This window comes from Haliotis cracherodii, unplaced genomic scaffold (assembly GCF_022045235.1).
Source record: "Haliotis cracherodii isolate W230 unplaced genomic scaffold, xgHalCrac1.p SCAF_1, whole genome shotgun sequence".
NCBI lineage: Eukaryota > Metazoa > Mollusca > Gastropoda > Lepetellida > Haliotidae > Haliotis > Haliotis cracherodii.
The window spans coordinates 88023946-88047193 of NW_027266264.1; the positions used below are offsets into that span (position 1 = coordinate 88023946).

A 23248-nucleotide genomic window follows, 5' to 3' on the forward strand; every position below is an offset into this window, starting at 1 on the left:
ATATTTTGGATGCTAATCAGTCAATGTCCAAGAAAAGGAATCTATGTGGAAACCTGGGTATCAATATCCATAGTTGTGTGGGAATATTTTAGTTACACATGCACAAATGCTAGACTGTATTGTCGTGAGCCACAGCAAGTTCACGCCTCGACATGACGGATACGGAGTTACAATGACTTAAAGGTAAGCAGTAGTATTTCGTATCAGATGTGTCACGTTATACAAAACAATACATTTCTAAGAAGTGACCTTGTCAATCGAAAAATTAGTCCTTGAGGAAGAAATGGCATGGGCATATTGAATTAATGGATAAATAGTCAGATGCATGAATTAGCTACATAAAGATGTAGCGTGTCTTAATGCTGGAAACAAATTGCATTAATATTTCATGCTCATACTTTGTATGTTTCGTTTCTGTAACTACGTGGTTTTAAATTTCAATAAACCAAAATGGCGAAATACATGTTATAAAATTAAAGTAACCTCTACCTTTCCCCGTCTTCAGGGCGGGCTTCATAACATGATATGTCTTATATGGAATGTTAACATTATGTACAGCCTGGTGGTGAAGTGTACAACTAGACGCTTCAAAAATATCTACCCGTATTTTAATAATGATGATTCCCTCAATAGAATCCGATCTCGACAATGTCACACTAGCCCATTTTATGCTGAAGCGGGTATTTGGAGCATATTCTTACAATCCTCACATCGATTACCTGCACCTCTTCTCCCAATGACGATTGCCCTATGTCTCCCGCTTTGGGGTGCGACCGTTCGGCCATACCGTTTATCTATGTTGCCCAGCTACACCTATGGGCAACAACTCACTAGACATTCCCGTCTCAAAAATAACGTCGTCCAATATACGACGTCATGAAGTTGCGTGCGAATATTCGAATCTCCAAAAATGACGTCATTATGGAACATTGCTTTATCATGAAATAAACCACACTTCGTCTTTTTTCTTTACGATTTATCACATAGTTACGCGGTAAATCGCAAAGAACAATGAAGAACGAGGCGTGGTTTATTTCACAATAAAACGTTGTTCTTTTATGGCGTCATTTCTAAATATTCGAACATACGCTCACAGCTTGATGACGTCGTAAATTGGAAGACGTTAATTTTGAGAGGGAATAGAGTTATCCACATAGGTGTTTCTTGGTAACACACATAAACACAATGGGCGAACGATCGCATCCAAAAGTGGGCGAGATATTTCAATCTGATTTTGGAGAAAAGTTACAGATAGTCGACGCGAGAATGGTCAGAATATTCAAGAAATACAACACTTACTCACCTGTACATCAAATGGACCTGTCCGTTATTGTCTAGATGGGATTGTATTCAGGGATTCACCCCCATTTAAATAAGGATAAATATTTTTAAAGCTTGAAATCTTATTATCATCCTTAGAGATGTTGTAAATAATGTTGATTTGTTGTGTATAGTACTAGTGGTCGTTGTTTATCGTTCAATAAACACTGCAAGGAGAATAAATCACTCGGGCCTGCGCCCCTCATGGTTGATTGTCCCCGCAGTATTTTATTGTATGATAAACAACTCCCTCTCGTCGTTCATTTCTTAAATAAGAGGAGTATAGCAGGGATATAATATGATCTTAAAGTGAGATTGAGAAATCAGAGAGCAGAAATACTGAACCCGCAGGAGCCCGTATACCGTCAGTAAAAATCCAAGATGGTTGTCACTGGCCTACTATGAGACCGTATACCGTCAGTAGCAGCCATTTTGGATTTTCCAACACCAGCCTCACATATGTCACATGACTATTCTGGTACAGAATTTCGTCATTCGACACTGTTTTGTGTCTTAATATCATTAATTGTAATGTGAAAAGACTTTAATTTTTGAAGAATTTTACTTTCTTGACTTCATTGATAAAAACTATTACACGCTTACAACGGAGATCACAGAGTAAAAAATAGCAACGCCATATAACAGCCAATGACGTCACATAGTAATAGTATAGATAGCAGCCCGTCGTTAGGGAAAAGCGGACTGCCATCAAGTTACAATAGCCCGCACATTTCTGATAAAATGGGGCATTTTTATAATAATTCCATCCATTTTAGCTTTAATACTTGTTTAAACGTTCACATTTAGTGCATTATATATTCCATTGTTAACGTTTATGTTGTATCGGTAACATATGTGCTGGTCCTGTCGTTTATACCGGTTGTAAGTGTCGAGTTTTCATTATGACATGACATGTGCGATGTAGGAATCAAAAAGAATAAACTTTTCAGCATAATAAATTCGTTATGGTGTCTTTAATTGCCGTATACCGTGTTATATTAGGTTAGCAGAAAATATTTTACTGCTAACTTAATATGACACCGTATAAGGCACCATAACTAATAATATTACAGTCGTAAAACAGTGTATTACAAGGATACAACGAGAGTGTAACAGTATTTTACAAGGGTACAATGAGAGTGTAACAGTATATTACAAGGATACAACGAGAGTGTAACAGTATATTACAAGGGTACAAAGAGAGTGTAACAGTATATTACAAGGGTACAATGAGAGTGTAACAGTATATTACAAGGATACAATGAGAGTGTAACAGTATATTACAAGGGTACAATGAGAGTGTAACAGTATATTACAAGGATACAATGAGAGTGTAACAGTATATTACAAGGATACAATGAGAGTGTAACAGTATATTACAAGGATACAATGAGAGTGTAACACTATATTACAAGGATACAATGAGAGTGTAACAGTATATAACCGGGGTAAAATAGGAATATAATAGATTATTACAGTGGTATAACAGGAATATAATTGATTATAACAGTGGTATAACAGGAATACCACAGATTATTACAGTGTTATAACAGGAATACAACAGATTATTACAGTGTTTTAACAGGAATACAACAGATTATTACAGTGGTATAACAGGAATACAACAGATTATTACAGTGGTATAACAGGAATACAACAGATTATTACAGTGGTATAACAGGAATATGACATATAATAACAGTGAAATAACAGGAATATAATAGATTATTACAGTGGTATAACAGGAATATAATAGATTACTGCAGTGGTATAACAGGAATACAATGGATTATTACAGTGGTATAACAGGAATAAATATATTACTGCAGTGGTATAACAGGAATACAATGGATTATTACAGTGGTATAACAGGAATAAATAGATTATTACAGTGGTATAACAGGAATACAATAGATTACTGCAGTGGTATAACAGGAATATAATAGATTACTGCAGTGGTATAACAGGAATACAACAGATTATTACAGTGTTATAACAGGAATACAACAGATCATTACAGTGTTATAACAGGAATACAATGGATTATTACAGTGGTATAACAGGAATACAACAGATTATTACAGTGGTATAACAGGAATACAATGGATTATTACAGTGGTATAACAGGAATAAATAGATTACTGCAGTGGTATAACAGGAATATAACAGATTATTACAGTGTTATAACAGGAATACAACAAATTATTACAGTGTTATAACAGGAATACAATGGATTATTACAGTGGTATAACAGGAATACAACAGATTATTACAGTGTTATAACAGGAATACAATGGATTATTACAGTGGTATAACAGGAATACAACAGATTATTACAGTGGTATAACAGGAATACAATGGATTATTACAGTGGTATAACAGGAATAAATAGATTACTGCAGTGGTATAACAGGAATATAATAGATTACTGCAGTTGTATAACAGGAATACAACAGATTATTACAGTGTTATAACAGGAATACAACAAATTATTACAGTGTTATAACAGGAATACAACAGATAATAACAGTGGTATAACAGGAATATGACAGATAATAGCAGTGGTATAACAGGAATATGACAGATAATAGCAGTGGTATAACAGGAATATGACAGATAATAGCAGTGGTATAATAGAAATATGACAGATTTTAACAGTGGTGTAACAGTGGTGTAACAGACATTAACAGCTATATACCAGCGGTCTGTAAATAATCGAGACTGGACCAGACAATCCAATGATTGGTATCATGAGCATCGATCCATGCAATTGGGTTCGATGACATGCATCAACCAAGTCAGCGAGCCTGACCACCCGATCCCGTTTGTCGACTCTTACGACAAGCATAGTCGCCTTTTACGGCAAGCATGAGTTGCTTAAGACCTATTCCACCCGGGAATATAACAGATTTTTACAGTGGTATGACAATAGTATGGCAGCGGTATGGCAGCAAGGAGGTAAGGACACAGTCGTGGTATAGCGGGGCGATGTCGGGGGCGTTATGAACCAGGGAGACTATATACCTGACACAAAAGCATAACTCTAATGCAGAATTTCTGCATCAAGTTAGTACCACTGTTCAGAAGGCTGACTCGCGGCTAAATTGTTTGCTGAACATAACGAGAATTTCCTGACCTCAGAAATAAGTATCATGTATAATAAGCGTGTGAGAGAACCCTTCACAACCAGTGTCGTGCAGATCGCTCACTGACTGTAGCTGCTGATATTTGACAATAGCCCCAGATTAGAGAACGTGTATAAGCCTTCTCGTTTTATGTCGGACTTTGTATTAGCGATAACGACAAGGTCAAGGTACCAAATATAAATACAATAAATAAATAGGTCTTTGAAAGGCATTTAGAAGTGATACACAAAAGGAAGGGGATTTATGGATGTCAACTTCTTTATCATGAGGAACACAACGTTTCGGAGTATATACTTACTCCTTCATCAGGTGAATTAATGCCATGAGGCAGAGAGCATAATTATAAATCTATACATGTAAGGACAACATAATTAATAAGATAACAAAAGATGGAAAATAACAAAGGGTAGAAACTAAAAAGCCAGCAGATGAATGGCGCTGATACGTGATTAGCAATAGACAATAGCAGCCAACACTTTACAATAATTAGCGCTGATAGTATGGACGCCAGTACTTACCATAGATTAGTAATAGACAATGGACAATGGACAATGGACAATGGACAAACGGGAGGCCGGGGGTAATTAGCACTGATCGGTGAAGAATGGATATAGCAAGGGGCAAATGGAAGCCGACAAAGATCAAAGCAATAAATAACTTAAGTTCGGAGGGACTTTATTTGTTTAAGCTATTATTTTTGCAAACTTGAAATAAATTTCCCTCAAACTACAGGACTGGCTACTAGGTAGTCTTACCAGTCCTGTCACAGAAGTCTCATGTTGTCATCGCTGGTAAAGATGAGAATCTTTCTCTGTCACCGTCTGAAGTCGTCACCAGCGAGTGTCTTGGTGTAGAGCTCTAGGGGTGGATGTCAGAACTAAAAAATACATTATTCTATTATAATAAGGAAGAGAATCCAGCCTTTTTTCATTTTGAGGAATGCAACGTCTCGGTGTATATGCTTACTCCATCATTCACCCGATGAAGGAGTAAGCATATGCTCCGAAAGAAGTAGACATCCATAAGTTCTCTTCCTTATGTCTATCACTTATAAATGCCTTTCAAAGATTTAATCTACAGTCAGTGTTAAATGCGTGATAAACCCGTTCCCGCGACCTGCTATTTCGATTGCGAAAACATTATGTTGACATATATTAGTCAAACTAGGACAAATAGCGCCGAGTGTGGAGCGTTGCTCGTGACAAAAACACGGCTGTGTTCTCAGATATTGATATGGTAGAATTCGGTTTAAGAGAAGGGTATGTTGTCTAAACGGGTCAATAGTTATTAATGTTCCATCGATACTTTACTAGACTGCATTTAGTCCCCTCCCCTACCCCCCCCTGCTCTGAAACGTGAAACGTCTGATACATGCTACCACATTGAGTCGAACTGTCAGCGAATGTCAAATGATTTAACCAGTTCAACAATGCTTGCGTCTTGGAAGACATGAACATAGTATAGAAGTAAGTTTTAGTTCACTAGCTTAACACCAGGTGGCACCACACTCTAGACAAATACAGTACACAACGTGGGATACTTGACATCTCGTAAATCTACTTGTTATATTTGTACAAGGCGTTAGATCATTATAAATCAGTTGATAAATGTTGGACCGACGTATATATCACCGTTTGCATTTTGCAGAACATTAAAGAGGACATCGATATGAATTACTCTGCAGAACATTAAAGAGGACATCGATATGAATTACTCTGCACAACATTATACAGGTCATCCATGTGAATTACTTTACTCTGCACAACATTATACAGGACATCCATGTGAATTACTTTACTCTGCACAACATTATACAGGACATCCATGTGAATTACTCTGCACAACATCATACAGGTCATCCATGTGAATTACTCTGCACAACATTATACAGGACATCCATGTGAATTACTCTGCATAACATTATACAGGACATCCATGTGAATTACTCTACACAACATTAAACAGGACATCCATGTGAATTACTCTGCACAACATTATACAGGACAACCATGTGAATTACTCTGCACAACATTATACAAGACATTGAAATGAATACCTCTGCACAACATTATTCAAGACAACGATATTACTCTGCAGAACATTATACAGGACATCGGTATGAATTATTCTGCACAACATGCCACTAATTGTTTTCAAGATTCTATTCAAAAAGCACACAACCAGGAAGCTGTTTTTTGCATGCATGTTGTTTTCAAGATAAAGTAGAAAAACGTCCGAGCAGAGTTGCTTGCGGCGGGGCATGGTTAAACTCAAACAGGCATTCATTGATCGCAGGGTACTGCAAACTCAGTTGTCGTTGAAATAAATTCGTACTATGCCGCCTCTTGTTGACTGACTCACGGGTTTTGCGACAACTCACAAATTTGTTGGCAGGGTATTTTATTAAGGGCGCGTTTTTTTTCTGTACAACGAGAATGCCGCAGCGAGGTGTTTACATCGTTTGTGTATTTAACGGGGAATGAAACATAATAAAGAGCCTTGAAATGTCCCTTCAATCCCCTCGACTAGTAGAGTCTCGCCACGGACAAGCACCTACATTATGGAGTGTTTGTCGACATGGGTAACGCATGACGGATGATGTCTCGAGGCGAGTTACAGGATTTGTGTGAATAACAATAATTCATAATTTATCGTTTAGTCAATCTGACCACTTGTGACCGAGGCGTTTGTTTATTCTCCACGCACCTGGACTATGTCATCTGTATGTTACGGAAGTGTTGCTTTCTCAAGCTACGAACGACAACGCGTTGGGGGTTAGAAGAGGTGTTCAAGCATGCTTGTCGTACAAGGCGACGATGCTTGTCGTAACTAACGGGATCGGATGGTCAGGCTCGTTGACTTGATTGTTGCATGTCATCGTATCCCAATTACATGGATCGATGCTGATGCTGAAACCACTGGATTGCCTGGTCCATTCTCGATTATTTACAGACCGCCGTCATATAGCTGGAAGATTTCTGAGTGCGGCGTTAAACAACAAACAAACAAACATATTGGTCCTCGAGGCTTGTTGTGGGTTAATGTGTCTCGATATCAATTACCACGTGCTGTTGCAGCTGAACTGAAGGAGGAACTGGACAAATACATCAAGATTCACCTGGAGAAGCGAGGCGTCAAGCTGATCCGCCTTCCCAAGAGAGTCGGTCTGATCAAGGCGCGGCTCGAAGGATTCAAGTACGTCACGGGGGAGGTTGTATCCTTCTTCGACAGCCACATGGAGGTGAACGTCGACTGGTACGACACTCTCAGTAACCCTTCTAAACATTCACTCACTTATAGACTGCGCAACACTGACTCCACACTGCTGTCGTGATTTAGCTGTCATATAGCCGACTGCGATCTGTTTGGGCCATGACTTCCATGTAAAGATGTGAGGTATATATGTCACGGCTCAAGTGAACCAGCCACACGTGTCTCTACGCACGTGCTGTGTCCCAACTGCTTCTTATTGATAAATTTAAAGCGGTCTTAAAACCCAACTTACTGACTCTTACTACTGAACCAGTGAAGACCCGGTTAGAAAAGGTCTTCAGCAACCAATTTTGCTATGCTTGTCGTAAAAGGCGACTAACGGGATCGGGTGGTCAGGCTTGCTGACTTGGTTAATGCATGTCATCGTATCCCAGTTTCCTGGATCGATGCTGATGCTGAAACCACTGGATTGTCTGGTCCAGGCTCGATTATTTACAGACCGCCGTCATACAGCTGGTACATTGCTGATAGCAGTGTTATACAACAAACAAGCACTCGTACTAACCAAGGTGTGATGACTTCTTCCTCCACAGGCTCCAGCCCCTCCTGGTGGAGATCAAGAGGAATCGGTCCACGGTCGCTATGGGGCACCTTGACTACATCAAGGCAGATACCCTACAGTACGACTTCGAGCCCGGCTACAAGACGAGATACGGCTTCGACTGGCGACTCGTCTTCTTTGAAACCTATTTCCGCAAGAACCAGCAGGAGCCCAAGTCAGAGACAGAATCTCTACCGTGGGTTCTGCAGACATATACACTGAACCGCAAAAGAAACGTCACCATGGACAGATATATGAGAAACCTTATTTGACCAAACACCGTAAACATACTTTGAGACATATTAAAAAGATAAAACTTGGCAAAACTGATCATCAAGGTTGTAATGAAAGTGTCAAATGTTCTTAAAGTGAAACACAAAACTAGTCTCTGAGAAAATGGCATTACAAGTCAGTATCCATGCTTGTGTGTCCGCCATTTGCATAGATGACTGCCGTGCAACGTCGACACACGGAATGGATGAGGCGGTTGATGAAGGCCATAGGCACTTGAGCCCACACTCTGAGGAACGCCTGACGCAGTTCAGCTGCAGTTGTCGGCCTTGGTCGGACGTCAATGAGTCGTCTTTGAATCTCCTACCACAGGTGCTCAATGGGATTTAAATCAGGACTGAGGGCAGGCCATTCTGCTGCCGGAAGTCTCTTGTTGATCTCGCAGTGTGGGCATGGGCGTTATCATGCTGAATCTCGTGGTTGCGACGACGTGCCAAATGAGGTATGGCGTGTGGTCTCAAGACTTGATCAATGTACCGATCAATGTGACACCATTGCCTCTCACTGGACCGATGTTCTGGAAGACCACCGGGCCGACCCTCTGTGCAAGACCAATTCCACCCCATACCATGGTACACGGACCACCCCACGAGTCTCTCTCAACAATACAAGCATCCGAGTAACGTTCCCCACGGCGTCTCAAGACTCTCTGCCATCTGTTGTTGAGATACAGTTACGGCTCTCGTCTGAGAAGAGGACTCTTTTCCATTGCTGGTGGCGCCAATGTTGGCCCTGTGTTGCCCACTGAAGTCGGTCCCGGCGATGACGTGGTGTTAGAATGGGTCCTCGGTGTGGCCTGAGCCAGTGGAGGTGTCTGCTCGTCAATCGTCGACGCACGGTGTCCGCACTAATGTGTCGCTGGTGTGTCCCCATGGTCTGTCGAGCAGTTTCCGCAGCAGTAACAAAGCGATCTTGAAGATGCTTTCGCACAATCTGACGATCCTGATGTCGGGTAGTGACCCTTGGTCTTCCACTACTTTGTCGGTCCTCTGTAGTGTTGGTGGTCTGGTACCGTTGCTGGAGCCTGTACGTTGACTTGAAATGCATTGGCTACTTGCCTGGCGGTTTGTCCAGCTTGCAATCAACCAAGGGCTTGGTGTCGCTGATTTTTGTCAATCTTGGCATGTGGTAGCAATTCAATAACGAATGAATGTTATCCGATCTGGATGGACTTTTATAGTGCAAGAAATGGGGGAACGCATGTGCATTTCAATTTGCACGGTACTCACGTGCATCGGGTTACCATGGCCGTTGCCGTGATGCGTTTGGGCGATTGTCATCTGCTTTCTTTTTTATCATCAAATTTCATTTTACCGGACAAGGTAATGTTAAATTTTAGAAACTTTGACAAAAATGACCCAGATATTAAAATGACAACATTTCATGCAATGTTACTTGGGTGACCTTTTGCGGTTCAGTATATATACGCTCAACTTGATCCTTTGCGAACACTGGGGAAGGTTGCGCTGGTTGTAGATTTGATTAATGACTGAACCACATGGTCTGTCAGCACTGCTTGTGAGTTTCACCGAAGTGGTAAATGTCTGCGACCTGTGTCACCTTTGTACACAAAGATCACATGCCATTGCTGCAGTATCAATAAAATCGAGTTTGATCTCATTTGGAAAAAATAAACAATGGCAATAACTGAAAAATGAAGGATAGATACATTGTAGCGCAGGGGGACATACATGTTTTAACCAAACACATTATCTAAATATGCCTTTCCTTGATTTGCGCTTTGTGTGCTGCAGAGGTGTTGTGATGGTGGGGCCGGCGTTTGCTGTCGATGCCGACTACTTCCGTGAGATCGGAACATACGACAGCGGCATGGAAATCTGGGGCGGAGAGAACATCGAACTGGCATGGAGGGTGAGTGAGACAGGGTGCGGCAATTGGACGGACTGAACTGTCTTAGGGGTGAGAAAGGCAGGATAGGGCAATTGGACGGACTGAACTGTCTTAGGGGTGAGAAAGGCAGGATAGGGCAATTGGACGGACTGAACTGGCTTTGAGGGTGAGAAAGGCAGGATTGGGCAATTGGACGGACTGAACTGTCTTAGGGGTGAGAGGGGCAGGATAGGGCAATTGGACGGACTGAACTGGCTTTGGGGTGAGAGATGCAGGATAGGGCAAACGGACGGACTGAACTGTCTTTGAGGATGAGAGAGGCAGGATAGGGAATTGGACGGACTGAACTGGCTATAAGGGTGAGAAAGGCAGGATAGGGCAATTGGACGGACTGAACTGTCTTTGGGCGTGAGAAAGGCAAGATAGGGCTATTGGACGGACTAAACTGTCTTTGGCCGTGAGAAAGGCAGGGTATGGAATTTGACGGACTGAACTGGCTATGAGGGTGAGAAAGGCAGGATAGGGCAATTGGTCGGACTGAACTGGCTATGAGGGTGAGATGAGATGTAAAGGGTCCTTCAAAGATGTAAGGGATGTACTAAGATGAAAGGGTTCTACTAATGTGTTAAAGGTCCTACTAAGATGTAAGGGTCCTACTAAGATGTAAGGGTCCTACTGACCTGTAAGGGTCCTGCTGAGATGTAAGGGTCCTACTGAGATGTAAGGGTCCTACTGAGATGGAAAGATTCTACTAAGATGTAAGGGTCCTACTAAGATGTACATATTCTACTAAGATGTAAGGGTCATACCAAGATATAAGGGGTCCTACTGGGATGTAAGGGGTCCTACTGGGATGTAAGGGGTTCTACTAGGATGTAATGGTCCTACTAAGATGGAAGGCCCTACTAAGATGTATGGGTTCTACCTTTATGTAAGGGTTCTACTTGCATGTTAGGATTGTACTACGATGTAAGCGTTCTTCTAAGATGCATCTATCGACCGTGTATTGAGGATAGGGGCACACTGAGGTGAGGGAAGTCCACGTTCAGATAACCTGAGCCTGATACCAGGAATCCAGGATTGTCCACACAGACACACCTGTTCATGCCCCTCCCTCTCTCACAGGTATGGCTTTGTGGGGGGCAGCTGCTTCACAGTCCCTGTTCCAAGATCGGCCACATCGCCCGGTCCCAGCCCTACTCCTTCCCCGCAGGGCGCTACCAGACGGAGATGCACAACTACAAGCGAGCAGTGGAGGTGTGGATGGGCGACTACAAGAAATACGTGTACGAATACTTCCCCGCCATGAAGGTAAGGAATGGTTTAGGAGACCAGAGCACCCACCCCCACACACCCACACACCCACACCGCTCTACGGAGACAAGTGTATAGTTCCCAGTGTAAGACAGTAAAGCGGCGTCGAATGCACAGTTCAAACTGAGACGATAATCATCTTCATGTAGAAATGCATTGCATATTCCTCTTGCCGCTCACGCACAATGTTTTTTTTTTTATTTTTGACAAAATAACATGGGCGACGAAATATTTGGCATGAGTGTATCCCGTCTTAGATATACTTTACACCTGAAAATAACTGTTTGAAGAAAACTTCTTAAAAATGTTGGTTAATACTATTGTCTGCTGAGATTCTAAAAATGTGTTGTTTTGGTAGTCTTCCTGCAACCCCAACTATACATGAATGTGCTTTGTTGACAGAACCTTGACGCCGGGGATTTGAGCGAGCGCGTTAAACTACGACAGAGGCTCAAGTGTCGAGATTTTGGATGGTTCCTCGACAACGTATGGCCGGAGCTGTTTGCTTACGGGGAGGACGTTTTCGCCTGGGGAGGGGTGAGTATTTGCTGGGGGTGATTGGGGTCGGGGGGTCGGGACTGATGATTGGGGTCGGAAGATTGGGACTGGTGATTGGTGTCGACCCTGGTGATGGGGGTCGGGGGTTCAGGCCTGGTGATGAGGGTCGGGGGATCGGGCCTGGTGATGGGGGTCGGGGGTTCGGGGGTTCGGGCCTGGTGATGGGGGTCGAGAGATCGGGACTGGTGATTGGGGTCGGGACTGGTCATTGGGGTCGGCCCTGGTGATGGGGGTCGGGCCTGGTGATTGGGGTCGGGGGGTCGGGCCTGGAGATTGGGGTTGGGGATTGGGGACTGGTGAAAGGGGTCGTGGGATCGGGCCTGGTGATGGGGGTCGGGCCTGGTGATGAGGGTCGAGAGATCGGGACTGGTGATTGGGGTCGGGACTGGGGATTGGGATTGGGGATTGGGGACTGGTGATAGGGGTCGTGGGATCGGGCCTGGTGATAGGGGTCGGGCCCGGTGATGAGGGTCGAGAGATCGGGACTGGTGATTGGGGTCGGGACTGGGGATTGGGATTGGGGATTGGGGACTGGTGATAGGGGTCGTGGGATCGGGCCTGGTGATAGGGGTCGGGCCCGGTGATGAGGGTCGAGAGATCGGGACTGGTGATTGGGGTCGGGACTGGGGATTGGGGTTGGGGATTGGGGACTGGTTATAGGGGTCGTGGGATCGGGCCTGGGGATGAGGGTCGGGGAGGTCAGTGTAGACGCTGTGGGTGAGGTAGGCTGGGGCGTTGATATATGGGGGTCATGCTTAAACGTATGGAGAAATATCCTATCATATGTGTGTATTATCTGTGTGAATTACACATGTGTGACACAAACTACGCGCTAGGCAACTTGTCTCAATACCAGCTCTAGCTGTCAACTCCGGCCAGACCCTGATCTCCTCGTTTGACCCGTCAGAAACAGTCGAATCTGATTAAAACGGAGACCCCGCTGAAGACAGCTAGACGGTGTGTCCAACCCACTTTAATATATGTCATCTGTCAGTACTTTTGGAGCAACGCTAATAAATCGGTTTATTGTACAGATCGAGAACCCCGACCTGAGGATGTGCCTGGACAATGACGAGTACTTGTTCCAAGCGCCCAACCCGCTCACCATCAAACCCTGTACAAACAGCCTCCCGGCGCAGGTGAGTCAAGGCATTAATGGGCGTGTCCCGGAAGTGTACTTGTTGTCCCATCTGACAGATGACTGGAGATGCGCGATCTTTGTTAAGCCTTAAAATCGGATTGTAATGAGATTGGTCGCGTCATTGTTGTATAAAGGCATTAAGGCACACAGACATGGTGATGCACACTCAACCACGTGTGACTATCCGTTCCTGTTGAGTATGACTGTCGGTCACATCACAACCCTCCATACTTGGTTCGTGTCTCGCAACTTGATGTGAAAAAGGAAGCATTAGGGCACTCAGAGTAGTCTCCCTTGATAACAAAGTGGTCCTGACAGCCTGCTGTACTTTTGCACTTTGGTTGTTGATTAGTGTAAAAAAAACTCGTTTTTTTTATAGCTGGTGTATACAGTGTCATTCAGGCTTGTTGATACAGGTGTATTTGAGACGAGGAGCGTTGTATTGCAAAACTTAACCAATTAAACTTGGCACGATTGCAATGTGAGTAGACACTGACTTGTTTGTGTTGTTATTGTCACACAGACCAGTCGAGATATTCCACAACAACTTTTGCCTTAATTGGGAACAAATATGCGTGCCACGAAGTGCTTCCTCACGCCGGCAAATGTATCTTTACAGCTAATGTTGTTGGGCGTGTTGGCTGTTCAGGTTTGTCGACACGAGAGCACTTATTTAGCTGATTTCAATGTAGGAAAATAACTGTCATCGCAAAGAACGTTACCACATCGCTTGTTAGTCAGTATGTGATAAAATGCAAACGTCTCGCAAGTGCGATAAAGTATTTCAAGCGGACGAAACAACATTCGGCCACCGACGTTACACGCCACGTCTTATGTGAAATCGGAGGTGTCGCGAGTTTCCACGAGACGTGCCACATGACAGGTTGAAAGAGTTGTGAAAGTTGTTTTAAGTCTAGTCAACGATTAGACACCATGGTCCGTGTGATCAAACCTATTTAAACCATGTCCAACATTTATATCACCAAAAATGCTTAAAAAACATTGTTTAGTTAAAGTTTTTTTCAAAAAAATTTCAGGAACTCTATGTTTAACTGTGAGAACACTGTGTGAGTCGACATGCGCGATGCGCGTGCGGTTCGTTCCTCGAGCCTTCCGCTCATTCCGTCATTCCCAAGTGGTGTTTAACTAACAATTTATTTTGTTAGAACAAAGACAATGGAGACATGGTTTAACAATTGCGTCTTCCTGAGGCAAGGGAGTTAGCTGACTATGAAAGTCCAGTTTCCACCCTTGCCGAACTAGGCTGGAATTATTGAGTTGGCTGGACTAACGAGTCTATGCATAGTCCAATCAAAATCGGCATCCGGTTCATTGCAGGATTTGCAAAGCATGTGTTCCGACAACTTGGCGCCAACTGATATTTTCCAGATGTTGCCATGTTTTTTAATCAAGGTGCTTACATGATTTGATGCACTTCGCAAAGTAAGAATCGCTTTATTACAACATAGATCTTGAGAGATCTCGATCAGATGTGCGACGCCATTTTATTTGAGTGAAATGCAAGTAATATGAGAGGTGGAATCTGATTTGTCAATGGATCTGAACTTGTAAGGGACATAACTCGTAATGGTCACTGGTGGCGCCTCGATCGAGCCCAGAAATTCCAGCCTAGTTCGGCAATGGTGAAAACTGGACTTTTGGAGTTAGTTACCTCCCTCGTCTCGGGGGTATGAACTAGTTGTCAAGTGGGTTGTGGCTGACGTTGACGTTGTTGCAGGGTTTCTCGTGGACGCACGGGCGACAGCTGCGGACCACCCTGCAGTGTGTCGTCGTGCTGACGGAGGAGATGGACGTGGTGCCGTTCCTGCAGGACTGTATCGAGGGCCCCAGGGAGACGTGGGACTACATACTGGTGAGACCCCATACAACACACCGACAGCAGTCGACAGCAGTGTGCTGACTGGGAAAAGAAATTCATATAGAATTAAGTGCAGGATTAAGTGAGGACGAGTATCTGAAACTGAGCAGAAGGGTTCACCGAGGTCAAAACAGCAGAGGTTGTATTTTGCTGTGCGCGGCCCAGTCTCGGCAGCGGAGAGTAACAAGTTGGTTTAGCCTTTATATTGTAGACTTGCACAAGTCTCTAAGGCAATAATTATTAGTTTACATCATAGATTTGTAAATAATAAGAACAAGTTGTTATAAGAGATTGGAGTCCTTAGACTGTCCACACATCTAGAATTGCCTATTAGGAGGATAGAACTACTATATGTCCATGGACTTTTCATTCAGTACAGCCTTGGAGCAAGGCTATTGATATGTCATAATAGGCTTGTAAGGATAACCGACTCTGGGTATTGTCATGGCGACTAGTGCCGGTGGCTCCTTGTGGGGCTTCCGGTTTAGGATTGGTCTGAATGGATTGGGAGGTCAGTCTCGGTGACTTCTTTCCCGTCAGATAAATATCGATGGCGTGGGACGTTGTACAAATTTTGTTTTCTGGTCCAGACTCGTTTATATTTACTTGCTGCTGTCATATATATAGTGCCGGGCTTCTAGTACTTCATGATTTTCGTAAAATCCTACTAAAATGGCTATTCCAAATCATACAAAGTTGGACAGCTATGTGCTTTTCAATGTCCAGCGAAAATCTGCAAAAAATCTTTTTGAACATGTTTTAAACTGCCACGACGGAGAAACGTGTGTAATCGGTGATGTTATAACAGTATTTGTATATAGGTTGTATATCATCCTTTACACAGTCTCTCATAACTCCCTCGGGAATGTCCCATGTTGTGTAATCTGTCTGTCTGTCTGTCAGTCCGTCTGTCAGTCCCATGCATGTACTGATTGCGCATGCCACTGGTCTGCCTGGTTGAGACTGGATTAGTTACAGGCAGAAGACAAAGATGGAATGTCAAACTGCGACTTGAAACAACATTCATTCATTTATTCCAAACAGTGTTGTCCATATGTCTGTGTTCCCTGTTGTGTATGTGTGTCTATGTTCACTGTTGTGTTTGTATTTCTGCGTTCACTGTTGCGTCTGTGTTCACTGTTCTGTCTGCATGCCTGTGTTCCCTGTTGTGTCTGTGTTTACTATTCTGTCTGCATGCCTGTGTTCCCTGTTGTGTCTGTGTTCACTATTCTGTCTGCATGCCTGTATTCCCTGTTGTGTCTGTGTTCACTATTCTGTCTGCATGCCTGTGTTCCCTGTTGTGTCTGTGTTCACTATTCTGTCTGCATGCCTGTGTTCCCTGTTGTGTCTGTGTTCACTGTTCTGTCTGCATGCCTGTGTTCCCTGTTGTGTCTGTGTTCACTGTTCTGTCTGCATGCCTGTGTTCCTGTTGCAGGACGGGATGTTGAAGCATGAGAAGACTGGACTCTGTCTGGAGGTGATGACTGGTCCGAGGCTGACCCTTCAGAAATGTGACCACAACAATAAGGGTCAGAAGTGGAGGTTTTCACAGCATGACCCCTCTTTCAAAGACCGGGCGAGAGTGGCAGCCAACATCACTCTTAACAAAGAGGTTAAATTGTGAGAGAAAATAATACTCAGTTGTGTCAGGCCATGCAAAAGCCAGTGGAGACGTGTGGGCAGCGCTAGGTGTTGTACGTTGTGCTGGGGCGAGCATGGCGCGCACGGACGTGGCCAAGTGCTCCAGTCTCACGTCTAGCAGTACAGTAGCGGACGGAAGTCGGGATCATGGGTTGGACAGTCACACCAGGGGCTACGTTTTTCGACACAGTCCCTATATAATGGCGTCAAATATTCCACAGGCGCACCGAGGACTGCGGGTCGGGGGACGCCATTGTTAGATATCATCGCCGTGTATATACACATCAGAAATCATTTGGCTGTGCCGCGAGTGTGCGGCCTCAGAGCATAGCCGTGTACCTGGACGTGAGACATTTATGTGGGAACTGCTCATTACATTATGTGGGGTAAACATTTTTGTTCACCTGGGTTGAAGATGATCACAGTTAATTACTCGAACTTTTCAGAAAGAAACCTCCGTGAATACGTCGCATCAAACATATCATGTGACTAGATCACGTGGTTCATGATCAGGTCATGTGAATGTCATGGCGAATGTCATGGTGCTATACACGAAGTGCTTTACTACCCATGGATTCTAAACTAAGAGACACCTGGAAGTCAATGTATCGTGTTTCTACAACGAGCACCTGGGCAGATGATTCCGACACTAAACTTCATGAAATATTTACCATGGCCATGAAGCATCACTGCTAGCATTTCATCCTAACATGCTTGTGATCCGTTTTCGGATATCACTGAGCTCCAATCAGTTTGCCATGAGCAAATGCATTGAACGCCAAACAGCCCTTGTGCCTGTCTAGTTTTGTTGCACATTCAGTACAATGGCTATACCAGTCCCTCTCTGACGCCATGTCGGGTACACATCAGGCAGGCCAGTACATCGCCATTCAAGTCCCAATTCCAGTCTGTTTCTGTTGTGGCCATACAGCCGCTAGAATATTGCTGACCATAGGATGCCGTGATATAGCTGGAATATTGCTGACTACAGGTTGCCGTTATATAGCTGAAATATAGCTGACCATAGATTGTCGTGATATATCTGGAATATTGCTGACTATAGGTTGCCGTGATATAGCTGGAATATAGCTGACCATAGGTTGTCGTGATATAGCTGGAATATTGCTGACTATAGGTTGTCGTGATATAGCTGGAATATTGCTGACTACAGGTTACCTCGATAAAGATGATATATTGCTGACAAAAGATTGCCGTGATATACCTGGAATATTGCTTACTATGGGTCTCCTTGATACAGCTGTAATATTGCTGACTACAGGTTGCCGTGATATAGATATAGTATTGCTGACTGGCAAGTCCCCTGAAAACAACTCCCCTCCGATATTTTGCTTAATTCGTGTTAACAACAATATTTCTGGTTTTGGTGTTGTTGAAGCTTCAATGGACGACTGCGTAAACAAGGAGGGAATGGGTTCAGTAATCACGGGTCAGGTGTATATGTATAATTTTGATATGTGGGGTATGTTTCTTTGTAACCAGGTTTTACATATATAGGTATCTTATCGAGGCAAAAGAGTTTACTGACTATAAAGGTCCAGTTTCTGTCCTTGCCGACAGAATTCCTTGGCTGGAATTTCGGGCTTACATTTTGGCTGGACTAACGAGTCTATACCAAGTCCAATCAAAATCGCGTTACGAAATCGGGGGTGGATGGAGTTGGGTGGGTGGTGTAGGGAATTAACGATACTCAACTGCATGTGCCGTCAGATCCTTCTACATTCCTTTTATTGTTTTGGGAGTTTTACTTTTTAAGACATTTCACATTCCCCTTACAGGTTACTTGGCACTTAGTGTAGTCTTAATTTTCGCTGAATGTACACTGGTACAGATATTTGCAAACAAACCTGACCTGCTCAGTAATTCAGCGATCTTGGCTGCAATCACAGAACAGTTGTGCAAGGCTACTGTGTATTTTTATCACAATGTTTTACGGTCATTTGATTATAGAATTAAGATATATAGATTTATCAGATATACATCGGTTTACATGTTTATAATTATACAATACTTTACATGTGTTTTTTTCGTTTTTGTTGTTTTAACATATGATCATGACTGAAAATAAAACAAAGATTAATAACTTGTTGTTTTATTGTCGTACTCTGAACCATCAAATAAATGTTACCTGAACAGTTTGTACACAAAGGGTGCCATATAGCTACTTGGGAATACCTGAATCAATATGGATGAACACGGGCAGACAACTCTGATGCCATAGATCACTCTGGAATTGTTCTCCTTGGGAATACCCGAATCAATAATGATGAACACGGGCAGACAACTCTGGAATTGTTCTCCTTGGGAATACCTGAATCAATAGGGCAGATAACTCTGACAGTGCGAAACCTTCTGCCGACCACGACATTGCTTGATATTGTATTTACGACTAGTTCAATCATTTGCTGCTACTAACAATTAATACAAAATTTTACAAATATATTTACAACAGTTATAACGCCACTAATGCTATTTATCACTATACTGTTATGGGGCAGCATATTATACGTTGATATTGTTAGTGGCAGCAAATGAAACTGGTGCTGATAGGGTTTTCTTTATCCCCCACTGCAGCTGAGGGTCGAGTAAAACTGAGAGTTATCACGATCCTTGGGGTCCTTAAATTATGTGTATCTTTATAAAGCGCCAGATGCACAGCTGAAAGTACTCTCCTGTGAGGCCTGTGAGGCAGTCACGTCACCATTCACTGCTCTGCTGGGAGAATAGAGACACTTTTCGAACAAAATGAGAAAGAACACACTGCTGAGTCTCAAATACCATCTAAATATACCCCCGAAACCCCACGTACCACTCTTCTGAGTCCGTATCGTCACGATATGGCTGAAATACTGTCGATATGACTTTAAATCTTAACTCACTCACTCACTCTGAGTCCGTAATACCTTCTAAATATTCCCTCCCCAAGTCCAGCGTACCACACTGTTGAGTCCCGAATACTCTCTAAATGTACCCCCGAAATCCCGCGTACCTCACTGCTGAGTAACGAATACCCTCTAAATGTACCCCCGAAACACCCGCGTACCACGCTGCTGAGTAACGAATACCCTCTAAATGTACCCCCGAAACACCCGCGTACCACACTGCTGAGTAACGAATACCCTCTAAATGTACCCCCGAAACACCCGCGTACCACACTGCTGAGTAACGAATACCCTCTAAATGTACCCCCGAAACACCCGCGTACCACACTGCTGAGTAACGAATACCCTCTAAATGTACCCCCGAAACACCCGCGTACCACACTGCTGAGTAACGAATACCCTCTAAATGTACCCCCGAAACACCCGCGTACCACACTGCTGAGTAACGAATACCCTCTAAATGTACCCCCGAAACACCCGCGTACCACACTGCTGAGTAACGAATACCCTCTAAATGTACCCCCGAAACACCCGCGTACCACACTGCTGAGTAACGAATACTCTCTAAATGTACCCCCGAAACACCCGCGTACCACACTGCTGAGTAACGAATACCCTCTAAATGTACCCCCGAAACACCCGCGTACCACACTGCTGAGTAACGAATACCCTCTAAATGTACCCCCGAAACACCCGCGTACCACACTGCTGAGTAACGAATACCCTCTAAATGTACCCCCGAAATCCCGTGTATCACACTGCTGAGTAACGAATACCCTCTAAATGTACCCCCGAAATCCCGTGTATCACTGTCTCCCTCTAATTATAAACAGGCAGAAATACATCTAAAACTGCACAACAAGCAAAATATCGAGAATTTTAAGACATACTAGGTCAAATAAGAGATAAGAAAAAAAATCAGTTTTGACTTCAAATTCATATTGCACAGTTAACCATTGATTAGCACTAAAATACAAAAAAAAGGAAATATATGATATTGAAATATGTACATACGAAAATAAGACACTTACTAATATAACAACGAGTAAAAACGTAGATAATCGAACACTATCACAGTGACGAAAAGGAATGGAATTTTAAAGTATACTGAACAACAAAATGTCCCGTGACATTGAATAAGATTTAATGCGAAGTTATGTTTTTTACCAAATCTGAAACAATTTCGGTATGCAACAGATAAAAGACTCATGTAAGTGTTCAAATGGTTTAATTTGCCATACTGACTTTAGAAAATCCGTGATTTCATAACACACATGAACATGCCAAAATGTCAATTTACAAATCAACAGCGTGTGTCCACCTCTGGTTGCGATGCAAGCAACGCATCTTCGTCTCATGGAATGGACCAGTCCGGTGGGATATCTGTCCATATCTGCTGGAGCATGTTTTGAAGTTCCTGGAGTGTCTGTGGAATACGTGGTTGACGTCGAAGGCGCCGATCCATCTCATCCCACATATCCTCGATTGGTGAGAGGTCAGGGGAGCGAGCCGGCCAGGGGATGACATTCACGTTGTTTTGTTGCCGAGAATCCTGAACAAGTCGAGCTATATGAGGCCGGGCGTTGTCATGTTGAAAGTAATGCCTGGGCCATGACGACACAAAAACGGTAGAACAACTGGGCCGATGATCTCGTCGCGGTAACGCTGTCCATCGAGATTTCCCTCTACCACTATCAAACGGGTCCTCTGTCTTGCTGTAATCCCATCCCATACCATAACGCTGCCGCCTCTGAACCGATCTTCTTCCATGATACAATGATTGACGTAACGTGCACCTCGACGTCGGTACTCGAATCCGTCCAGCGCTGTGGCTGAGGTGAAAACGAGACTCGTCAGTGAATAGAACTTGTCCCCAGTGCATGGCCGTCAAACGTAGACGCTGTCTGCACCACTGTAGACGTGCTTGACGGTGGTTTCCTGTCAAAATGGGACGTCTTGCGGGTCTTCTGGCGACAATCCCTGCACATCTGAGTCGACGACGTACGGTTTGTGAAGATATTCGTCGAAGGCCAGGGATGCTTCTTGCAGTCACTGTTGCTGGCTGGAATCGATTTCGTAGGTGTGTTGTTCGAATCCAGTTGTCTTGTCGATTCCTGCCACTCTGAGGATGGTCTCTGACTGCATTCGTCTGTTGCCATAAACACCAAATGGTGTTTCTGTGGACGTTAACTTGTCTTGCAACATCACGTTGACTCGATCCTGCTTCAAGCATACCAATGGCTCGCAGACGCTCATTTTCGGACAGGCGTGGCATTTCGTAATGTTGAACAATGAATGTGGAATTTTGTTGTTTTTCTGAGTGGTTGTTGTCAGCACGATGCTTAACAATGCATATGGAATCCCGTTAACGCACATGTTTTCATACCCATTCTTTGGTAGTGAAATGCATGGGGCTTGCATAAAAGTCAACTTTTGCAGGGAAATGGATGCTTTTCTGTAGCAGTTGCGTTTTTGTGACTTGATTCCATACATGTACTACAATATTGAAAACCAAACTTTACTTGTTTGAAAATACACAAACATATTGGTTTCACAGGAACTTTTGTTGTTGAGTATATATGTATTTATATCACAGCAAGAGTAAACTTTAATAAAAGGGATAATGACAGGCTAAGATTTGTGTACAGCGAACTGATAACATGTATCAATCACCTAAACATTTAAAAGACTAATACTTGCTGGATGACTTATTTCCGGGCCCTGTTTGTTTTTAGCATCGGCATGCGCAGTCGGCGGCCAGAAGGTTGAAACTGATATTCGGAATGAAGAAAATGACTGCTGTCATTTTATTACGCATGTTTTTGACAATTTGCTGGTCATACATATCGCCCATGTGTTAAAATTGGGTAAGTGAGAGTTTGCTTTAGGTTTTTGAAATTTTATGAAATTTAGATTTATCGGAACAGACATGCTCCCATACCAGCAGTTAAAATTAAAAGCTAAAATGCTTTGAAATTTTCTATAAAACTGAGAGAATATTGCATTATCAAATTAAAGATACCTAAGACGCCGAAAGAAATACAATTGCTTTTGGCACTTTTTATATGAATATGCTCCGTGTCAGCATTCCAAGTGATTTTCGAATCAATAATGGCACCAAGATACTTATATTGTTCAACCAAGTCAATATTTTCGTAACCATTAACCACTGGCAGAATGTCAGTCTGCTTTTTTCTGAGATCTAAAATCCCTATGTCATTTTAACATTCAGAGAAAGATAATTACCCTTGCACTATTTGACACATTTCGAAATTTGGTATCGATAATCAATTTCAGACCGCTTTATAATTCCGGCCAGCGCTGCGTCACCTGCAAACTTAACGGTTAAACGAGTCTTTAAATTACTGATACAGTCATTTGTGCATGAAACAA

At 43.2% G+C, this 23248-nt stretch overlaps 1 protein-coding gene across 1 annotated transcript in view; it reads left to right on the plus strand.

The window, feature by feature from the left end:
• The window catches only part of LOC139453759 (polypeptide N-acetylgalactosaminyltransferase 1-like), a 47019-nt gene extending 28036 nt beyond the window's left edge, over window positions 1-18983 (plus strand). The window contains exons 4-11 of the mRNA XM_071235227.1: window positions 7544-7721; window positions 8273-8476; window positions 10326-10443; window positions 11548-11733; window positions 12139-12273; window positions 13329-13433; window positions 15174-15308; window positions 16750-18983. Coding sequence (XP_071091328.1) covers window positions 7544-7721; window positions 8273-8476; window positions 10326-10443; window positions 11548-11733; window positions 12139-12273; window positions 13329-13433; window positions 15174-15308; window positions 16750-16938 — 1250 coding nt within the window. The 3' untranslated portion in view covers window positions 16939-18983. The remainder of the gene's footprint in view (window positions 1-7543; window positions 7722-8272; window positions 8477-10325; window positions 10444-11547; window positions 11734-12138; window positions 12274-13328; window positions 13434-15173; window positions 15309-16749) is intronic.
• Window positions 18984-23248: the final 4265 nt, after the last annotated feature.